Genomic DNA, 9768 nt, shown 5'->3' with positions numbered 1-9768 from the left:
TAACTAAACCCTAATGCTAGGGGGTGTCCCTGATTTGATTATGTAATGATTTTGAATTCCTGAGTTCATCAATAGATTTATTTTCTTATTTAATTTAATTGTACAAGGTTTTTATGCTTTCTTTGTCGGACCAACAAGATTGATTTACGGTTAACAACCAGCTGGACAGCGGTTGTTAAGGTTTTTGTACGATTAGACTATAGTAGATATCACCTAGTACTAGGGATACCCTATAGTTACCGATTAACTCTTGATAATACAAAGGCTTGATTTCATCATAATTCTCTAAGGACTTAGGATTTAGGATGAATATTCAAAGGTTTTCCCACTAAGGACTTAGGGGAAAATAATCTAAAGGGCGGTAATTAAAGGTTATGAACTTGTTGAAGAAATCAAAATTCAAGGTTATTACAGTGCAAATCATACACTTTACCCTAGCATGCTCTCATATTTGTTAAAACCACTTAGTCAATTTTCTGTCATTTTTATTTATTTTTAGTTTATAATTGCAAATCAAAACTCCAAATATAGTTTTTGTTTAATTGAACCACTATTGAAACTCGATATTAACGTGCAGTCCTTGAGATCGACATTCGGGGAATTTCCCTATTATTACTACAGAGGCAAAATAATACACTTGCTATTTTACCGATCAAGTTTTTGGCGTTGTTGCCGGGGACTGCCATAATATTGAGTTTAAGTTGAGTTCAATTAGAATTTTGTTGCTCTGCGACTAAAATTTTATTTTCTGCACTTTTTATTATTATTTTTTTCTAATTCTAATATTTGTCTAAGTTGTGCATGCGAGGTAAGGCCTCAGCTGAATTTCTTTTTGACGCAGAAATTGAAAGAACCTTGCACGCAAGGCGTAGACAAGCTCGTCAAGAGAAACTGGAATCTGAAGAAGAAGTTGTGACAGTTCATTTAGATTCTGAAAGTGAAGAGGAAGTTATGGGCGAGAATCCACCTCCACCTGAGAGACTTCTCGGAGACTATGGTGTTGCGAACACACCGGGTGGGAGACTAACAATTGTCAACCAACCGGTGAATGTTCCTAATTTTCAATTGCATCCAAGCACCATCACTCAGCTCGAAAGAAAGCCTTTCACCGGAAAGGTTAATGAAGATGCAAACAAGCACTTGCAAAGATTTTTGACCATGAGCACCACTCTGAAAATTGATGGTCATACTGAAGAAGCCAAGAAGCTAAGGATGTTTCCTTTCACTTTAGCCGAAGAGGCAGAAGAGTGGTTCTATTCCCTCCCAGCGGGCAGTATCACATCGTGGGAAGAGATGGAAAAGGCCCTCCTGAATGAGTATTTTCCAGCGTCAGTCTTTCTAAGAAAAAGGTATGAAATTCTGAACTTTAAGCAGAAAGAGGGTGAACCGTTGGGAGATGCCTACAAAAGATTCAAGAGGATCCTCGTAGCATGCCCAACTCATAACATGGATCATACTGAACAGATGCAAGTATTTGTTAATGGGCTTAAAATAAAGACAAAGCAGTTGATCGATACGGCAGCCGGTGGCTCAACTAATTTCTCAACAGCCACTGGTATCAAGAAAATCATTGAAGCTATTGCTGCGAATGAGCATTTGGAATTATATGACCGTAGTGTAAGCCATCCTGAAGGGATAATTGATTTGAAGTTGGCTAATCAAGTTATAAAAATGGAAGACCAAATTGCAGCTGAAGTTGAGAGAAGACTAAAGAAGATGACTATTGAGACTCAAACTGTCGCTCAAGTTCAACCGACTCAAACTGTCAGCTGTGAGATTTGTAGCGGCCCTCACCAAACTGTGTATTGTTTTGCAACTCCTCAACAAATTGAAGAGATCAAGTTCTTGAAGCAGAAGAATCCTTATTCTAACACCTATAATCTGGGGTGGAAGAATCACCCAAACTTCTCTTGGAAATATCAGCAACAACAAGTGCCTCAGAAGGCAAAATGGGAAGTAGCTATTGAGAGACTGGCCAAACAATGTTCTCTGTTTCAAGAAGAGACGAGAAGCAACCATAGGAACACCACAGCTTCAATCAAAAATCTGGAAGTTCAAGCGGGTCAGATAGCACAACATCTCACTCTACAGGCACAAGGTACCTTTCCGAGCTCAACTGTGAAAAATCCAAAAAACCAAGAGAATATCAATGCTGTCACAACAAGAAGTCATAAAATACCAGAGTCTGAAGAAAAAAAGGAAATAGATGACAACTTGGTAATAGAGGTAGATCTTGAAATAAGAGAGAATGTGAAAGAACCCGAAGTAGTGGTACTACCGGTTAAGCCACTTGAAGAGAAAAATAAAAAGGAGGCTAAACCGGTGATTAAATTACCATTCCCCTCTAGAGTAGCCAAGAAGGATTCGAAAGAGAAGGATTTTGAGAAGTTTGCTGCAATGTTCAAAAAGTTAGAGATTAACTTACCATTCTTTTAAGCATTGGAGAATATGCCTTTGTACAAGAAATTCATGAAAGAAGTGATTTCTAAAAAGAGACCTGTAGGAGGGGAACCTGAAGTGGTAACTGAAAAGTGTGGTAGAGTCTCACCAGAAAGGAGGATCCCAATCAAGAAGAAAGACCCTGGAGCAGTGGCAATTCCTTGCACTATCAATGACAGATCGTTCAAGAAGGTGTTAATTGATTCTGGTTCTAGTGTAAGTTTAATGCCATTGTCTATTTTCAAAAAGCTTGACATTGGAAAGATAAGCGAGAGTGAGACAAAGTTGAAATTCGCTGATCATACCATTAAGCAGTCATATGGGATAGCTGAAGATGTATTGGTAGAGATTGATAAGTTTGTCTTCCCAGTTGATTTCCACATCCTGGACATTCCTGAGGATGAAGAGACTCCAATCCTTCTTGGGCGACCATTTCTGCTTACTAGTCGCTGCAATTTGGATATTGAAAAAGGGGAACTCGTAGTTAAATCATTTGATGAGGAGGTAACACTGAAGGTGTTAGAAGTCAAAAAACAAGCTGCTGGTGGGAATAATCAATCTAAAGTTGGTATGATCAGAAGTGAGGGAGCCAACAAAAGTCCACATCATCCTGAAAAAATTTCAAGTATCATCTCTAAGGTGGCCTCAGCTCATACACCTATAAAAATTCCTGCGGTAATTCAAGAAATCAAGAAGAAGAAAACAGTGGAAAGTAAAGGTGAGAAGATGAAAGTGGGTAGTAACTTGAAGAGAAAAGTGATCCCTACTTCTCGGCTTCATAAGTTTGTGGTTGCGGAAGTGACAAGCAACCAAGTTTGGAGGAGGAAGTACCCTCCTTAATAAAGGGTATTGGACCGTCGAGCCATGCGACGTTAAACGAAGCGCTTTGTGGGAGGCAACCCACACTTTTAATAATTAATTTCTCTGTTTGTTTATTTTATTTTCAGGAAATAAAAGAGGACGTCTCTGGTGAAAGCTTGGAAGTGATCATTAGAGTGCATTACCCTCTGTGAGTCACCTCTCTCAGGCTCGTTCTGAAACATTGAGGCCAATGTTTAGTTCAAGTTTGGGGGAGGTTTTTCTCTTTGCATTTTATTTTATGTTATTGGTATGATGTGAAACCATAAAGTGAATTCTGCCCAAATTTTGACCGAAATTTTAATTTTTGTTGAAGAAGTTTTGATCCTAAAGAGCGATCGGGAATAGTATATAGAGATGAAGCGAGGTTTGTTTGAGGACAGGAAGTGCGGAATAATGTGACAAGAAGAGGTTTGCTTAAACACCCTTGGTTCCCTAAAAGAAATACGAGTCTAACGTGTAGATTTGCACCATAGTACTTGTCTCCTGAGAAGTACTTCTCGAGTAGTTTATTGATACAGTCTGGCATATTCAGATTCACTTGCATGGTGACTGGTTGAGAAAAAAAAAGAGATATAAAGTTGGCACCAAATGATGAAAAGGCGGTAAAAGGCAATCGGCTCGCTAAGTTGGGTAACTCTCACCCGGTTATTCAGCCCAAAGGAGATTGATCCCCAAACGTCGTCCAAAAGGACAATATATAACTGCAAAGTTTGAAAATTTCATCGGTAATAAAAAGTAGTCAATGCTGCTAGTTTGATGCCACGAAAAGAAAATAAGAAGCCGTGATTCGTCTCATGCAGGTGATGAGTATTATAAGAGATGCAGTGCCTTAATATGATTGTCCGAATGAAAGAGGAGGAAAATCGGAAAGAGACTTAAGTGCAAAGCATAGTTGGAGAGGTATCCGAAACGGGAGCTTGAGGTTTAATGTGGTAACAAAACTCGTCGCGTCATGTGAATGCCGAACCAACTGTTTTTTGATCAATACAGACGGATATCTCACGTATGAAGACCGTGTGCTTTGAGGGTCATTAACTTTTGTAATTGTCGCTTGAGGTCAAGCAACGGTTTAAGTTTGGGGGAGTTTGATCAGTGGTTTTCACACATATATTTACCGTTGTTTTTAAGTATGTTTAAGTTATGTTATTGAGTGTTTTATTTCTTTATTCGTCATTTTATGCTTTAGTTGTGTATTTGACTGTTTGTTTAAGTTATGTTATTGAGTGTTTTATTTCTTTATTCGTCATTTTATGCTTTGGTTGTGTATTTTACTGTTTGCAGGCTTAAAGGAATAAATCGAGACAAATCAATGCCAAAAAGTACAAAAAGGGGAGTTTCGAAGGAAGTGAAAAGTCAAGCTACATGAGGTCAGACACGACCACCTGTGTCACTTGAAACTGGCCGTGTTAGGATGAAGCGTGTCCAAGAAAATGCAACAGAGATGAAAGTCAGGGGGCTGATACGGCTCGTGTTAGCAAGTGTGAGATCTGGAAATTTTCAGCATGTTTCTCATCGTGATATGCGTGTAGTATTTTGATCATAACTAGAGCTTCGTAACTCGGAATGACGCGGTTCCGGTGGCAAATTTTCGCTAACGGAAAGGGCTACAACTTTGATGAAGAACACAAAGCCAAATTCTGAAGTTAAGGGCTTACACGGACCGTGTTAATCAACACGGCCACCCGTGTTGATAGGTGTGGGCAGATTTTCAAAATTACGTCAGTCAGTGAATCAACACGGGCACCCGTGTTAATCAACACAGCCCGTGTAGATGGATGCGGACATAAACTTCACTTTTTGGCCAAGAGAAGACACAATTGAAGATTGGAGAAAACAAGGGTTTGGGAGAGAAGAAGGTTTCATGAACGGAAGCGATTGAAGATCAACTTTCATCTCAATTCTTGTAATGTCTCTATTTTATATTTTGTTTTCTTTGAACAATATGAGTAACTAAACCCTAATGCTAGGGGGTGTCCCTGATTTGATTATGTAATGATTTTGAATTCCTGAGTTCATCAATAGATTTATTTTCTTATTTAATTTAATTGTACAAGGTTTTTATGCTTTCTTTGTCGGACCAACAAGATTGATTTACGGTTAACAACCAGCTGGACAACGGTTGTTAAGGTTTTTGTACGATTAGACTATAGTAGATATCACCTAGGACTAGGGATACCCTATAGTTACCGATTAACTCTTGATAATATAAAGGCTTGATTTCATCATAATTCTCTAAGGACTTAGGATTTAGGATGAATGTTCAAAGGTTTTCCCACTAAGGACTTAGGGGAAAATAATCTAAAGGGCGGTAATTAAAGGTTATGAACTTGTTGAAGAAATCAAAATTCAAGGTTATTACAGTGCAAATCATACACTTTACCCTAGCATGCTCTCATATTTGTTAAAACCACTTAGTCAATTTTCTGTCATTTTTATTTATTTTTAATTTAGAATTGCAAATCAAAACTCCAAATATAGTTTTTGTTTAATTGAACCACTATTGAAACTCGATATTAACGTGCAGTCCTTGAGATCGACATTCGGGGAATTTCCCTATTATTACTACAGAGGCAAAATAGTACACTTGCTATTTTACCGATCAAGTTTTTGGCGTTGTTGCCGGGGACTGCCATAATATTGAGTTTAAGTTGAGTTCAATTAGAATTTTGTTGCTCTGCGACTAAAATTTTATTTTCTGCACTTTTTATTATTATTTTTTTCTAATTCTAATATTTGTCTAAGTTGTGCATGCGAGGTAAGGCCTCAGCTGAATTTCTTTTTGACGCAGAAATTGAAAGAACCTTGCACGCAAGGCGTAGACAAGCTCGTCAAGAGAAACTGGAATCTGAAGAAGAAGTTGTGACAGTTCATTCAGATTCTGAAAGTGAAGAGGAAGTTATGGGCGAGAATCCACCTCCACCTGAGAGACTTCTCGGAGACTATGGTGTTGCGAACACACCGGGTGGGAGACTAACAATTGTCAACCAACCGGTGAATGTTCCTAATTTTCAATTGCATCCAAGCACCATCACTCAGCTCGAAAGAAAGCCTTTCACCGGAAAGGTTAATGAAGATGCAAACAAGCACTTGCAAAGAGAGTAAGATAGTAGACATCTACATAAACTCCAGACTTGTCTGCAAAGAGAGTACATGCCACTAGATGTAGCATGTGTGCCCTAGCGGCAGCCTGGTACCTCTCTGCATTGACAAGCTGCTGATAAACCTTCCTCAACCAAGACATCCTGAGGTGAAAGCCCCGAGTGTCACCAAACTCCTTGAGCACATCCAGCTCATCAACCTCTAACGCATCCATCACCATGTGCACCGCCGTCGCCTAGTCTTTGTAAACTGGTGTATAAAAGGTACCAGCTATCGGAAGGTGAAACAAGGAATGAACATCATCCAGAGTCATCGTCATCTCCCCGAATGGAAGATGGAAGGATGATGTCTCCGGGTGCCATCTCTCTACAAAAGTTGATAATAGAGGGGCGTTCAGCATCGTCAGCGAGCATCCAACAAATGGAACTCCCGAACTATCCTCGCCATCTCCCCGGGCATCGGTCTCTCGGCGAAATTCTTCAACTCCGACTCGTGAGAAGTGACCTTCAGCACTGAACGCTCTTATAACAAAAAAATACAATTAAAAAAATACAATTAAAACACAGTAGTATAAGTTAAATTGCATAATAAAAATTAAGCAATGTTACATACCTTGCCCTGCCATATCCTAAAAGCGACATGGTCAGCGTATCCTGTCAAAACGGACCTGTCAGAAGGTCCTCCTGGAAAAGCCTCATCAGTGTGTACTGATGGCTATATAGATGCACCTGTTGTGGTGTCCGTATCATGCACCACCCGCTCTTCATCAACCCTCTCATCAGCCACAGTCACCCGCTCCTCAACTCTAGCCACCTCCTCATCAGTAATAGGTACCTGCTCCTCAACTTTAGGCACCCCCTCATCAACAACCCCCTCCCCAGCAATAGCCACCGACTCCTGAACAACAACCTCCGACACAACCTCTGCAACCTCATCCTGATGGACCTGCCCGTCCACAGTAGTGAAAACTCTACCACCTCGGCACTGAGGTGCACATAACCCCCTACCCGCTTGCTTAGCCCTCTGTTTTCGGTTAGAACCGGTAGGAGGAACGCGTCCAGCATGTAAGACTGACGTACCAGCCTCAACCCAAGCACGAGCATTGGATCTATCGATGGCCCGACCCGCAACAGTACCATCCCTGCCTCTAGTCCTCACTGAAAATAATTAAAAATATAAGAAAAATAGCATTTAAAAAAAAATAAAAATATAGAAAATTTCAAAATTTCCGGTAATGGAGAAAATATCGTAAATTTCAAAATTGACAGTATTTTTAAAATTTTTTAAAGATACCAAACATTTCAAAATACCGTAAATTTAAAATTTCCGGTACAAAATACCGAAAATTTCACATTTTCAAGTAAAAAATACGGAAAATTTTATAAAAATATCGGAAACTTACTTATTTCTGCGAAATTTTCGGTTATCCACACAGATTTTAAAAAATATGGTAAATCATTTTTATTGGACATTTTGATCTTTTCAACCATTTTGGAGGGTGCCAGGGATAATTTGGGGGCGGCAAGACAAATTCTCATCGGTAACTCATAACTTGTTGAACACTTCAGCCCATATCAAAAGAAAAAATTGAGCCCATCTGAAAAATTACATTTCAATTCCACACATCCAGTTTTATAGGTTTATCGATCAACAATGGCGATGAAAGCTTACGCTGCAGCAGCAGAAAATGACGACAAAATCCAATCCGATGTCCTCTCCAAAGCCAGAGAATCATGCTACAAGGTATCTCTCTTCCTCTTCTCTCCATTCCACATCAATACACTGGTTTCTACAATTTACGCTTTATCATTTTCTTTGCATTGAACCAGGCTCGTGATGCTTTCTACTCGTGCCTTGAAAAGGAATGTGACAAGAAACCAACCGAAATTGCGTCTGTAGGTTTGCTTTATCCCATTGAATGCAAGAAATCCAGAGACCTATTCGTGAATCAATGTCGATCTTCTTGGGTAAGGGAAACCCTAACCTAATCCCCTTTCAACCCTTTTTCTGTTTTGATGTTGCGATTGTAAAAATTGAAGCTTTTCTTAACTGGGTATGTTTTGATTAATCATGTGGCAGGTGAAGCATTTTGATAGACAATATTGCAGGAACAAAAGGGATCAGAGGCTTTTGGATGATAAAGGTGCTAGGAGAGGTCCGTTGTTGCTTCCACATCCTTACCGTTTGAAATCCACTCCTTGATTTTCATGAACCATTCATTCATTTAGCAATAGTAGTACTATTAGTAGTAGATAATTGGTAGTAATTCGGATTCACTGGTATAGCTTATGCATGAATCTTTGGTTGGAGTATGTATATGTTGTGATAACTGTTTCTTTCTGTTACAAATATATGTTTAGTTAGCATTACTGGCAGTTGTAACTGATAGTGCTAGGTTGGACGCCATCACTAGAGTTCGAATCCTGGTGCTCAGGGTTGTGTGTGTTAGTTTCTAGTTGAAAAATATTTCTTAGCATTAATCACAATGTTTTTTCAAAAATTCTAGTTGCAAAATGTATGTTAGCATGAATCACAATATTTTTTCAAAAATTCTAGTTGCAATAAAAATATGTATCTCTATGGGAGATTCAGTTTTCTGAATAGAATATTATGGCAAAAGTTGAACTATGTAGCCGACTTCATTTAGTGGGATAAGGTTTTGTTGTTTTAGAAGATTCCGTTTGTAGTGTAGAGTGGTTATGAGTGAAGCGTAACCTCATTAGGTTTAGTTTAATGTTGGCAGGGGCGTAAAATTTAAAATCATATTGGCCCTTATCCAACGGAGATGTGCATCACTTCTTTGTCTTTATACTATGGGTGGAAGTGGAGCATTTGTCTGAATCTGTTGCAAACTGAAGCTGTAGAATGGTTATCATGCTTTGCTTGCAGCATATTCGATTGTTGAACATGGATTTACTGTCACGGTGTTATTAGATTTATAGTGATTAGTTTGTATACCTGATAACTTGTATTCAAAATGTAAAGACTTCCATATTTATAGCTTCATTTGCTTGTATTAGTCATGAGAAAATAGTGTGAACAACGCATATCGTGTTTGAAATCTTTTAAGCAATATACAACTCTAAACTGTATGGAAAAATGATTGAAGCATATTGTTTGAGATTACATCTTGGAAATATCACCAGCTTCAGTCACTTGTCCCGCCTCTCTCTTTCAATTCCAAACCTTGTTTATCCCACACCTCGAACGATTTTGTAAATGCTGAATGCTTTCGAAGGTTGTCTTGAACTTACTTCCTCATTGTTGTTAAATGTTTGCCCATGGCGGCGTGGCGCCATTGACAACAGCGGCTGGCACAATTGAATTTTATGTTGAATCGAAATAGTGTATTTTTTTGCTTTTTGCCAT

The 9768-nt window shown here is 38.9% G+C and overlaps 1 protein-coding gene across 2 annotated transcripts; it reads left to right on the top strand.

Moving 5' to 3' along the window:
- The first annotated feature begins 7995 nt into the window (after window positions 1-7995).
- LOC131600163 (uncharacterized) lies at window positions 7996-9499 on the top strand. 2 transcript variants are annotated; one of them, XM_058872374.1, is made up of 4 exons: window positions 7996-8142; window positions 8229-8366; window positions 8479-8554; window positions 9143-9499. In XM_058872374.1, exons 1-4 carry the CDS (start codon window positions 8053-8055, stop codon window positions 9148-9150), a joined length of 312 nt encoding a protein of 103 aa, XP_058728357.1. In that variant the 5' UTR covers window positions 7996-8052; the 3' UTR covers window positions 9151-9499. The 2 variants fall into 2 exon arrangements, with proteins under 2 accessions (XP_058728357.1, XP_058728350.1); XM_058872367.1 differs by lacking the exon at window positions 9143-9499 and having other exon boundaries at window positions 8479-9107.
- Window positions 9500-9768: the final 269 nt, after the last annotated feature.

This window comes from Vicia villosa, linkage group LG1, assembly GCF_029867415.1.
Source record: "Vicia villosa cultivar HV-30 ecotype Madison, WI linkage group LG1, Vvil1.0, whole genome shotgun sequence".
NCBI lineage: Eukaryota > Viridiplantae > Streptophyta > Magnoliopsida > Fabales > Fabaceae > Vicia > Vicia villosa.
This window is presented reverse-complemented; position numbering and strand designations above follow the sequence as displayed.

Excerpts from the sequence above, each read along its gene's own strand:
- LOC131600163 (XM_058872367.1), top strand. The coding sequence starts at position 8,053 with ATGGCGATGAAAGCTTACGCTGCAGCAGCAGAAAATGACGACAAAATC. Across the intron at positions 8,143-8,228 it reads CCAGAGAATCATGCTACAAG|GCTCGTGATGCTTTCTACTC; the intron begins GTATCTCTCTTC and ends GCATTGAACCAG. Across the intron at positions 8,367-8,478 it reads ATCAATGTCGATCTTCTTGG|GTGAAGCATTTTGATAGACA; the intron begins GTAAGGGAAACC and ends ATCATGTGGCAG.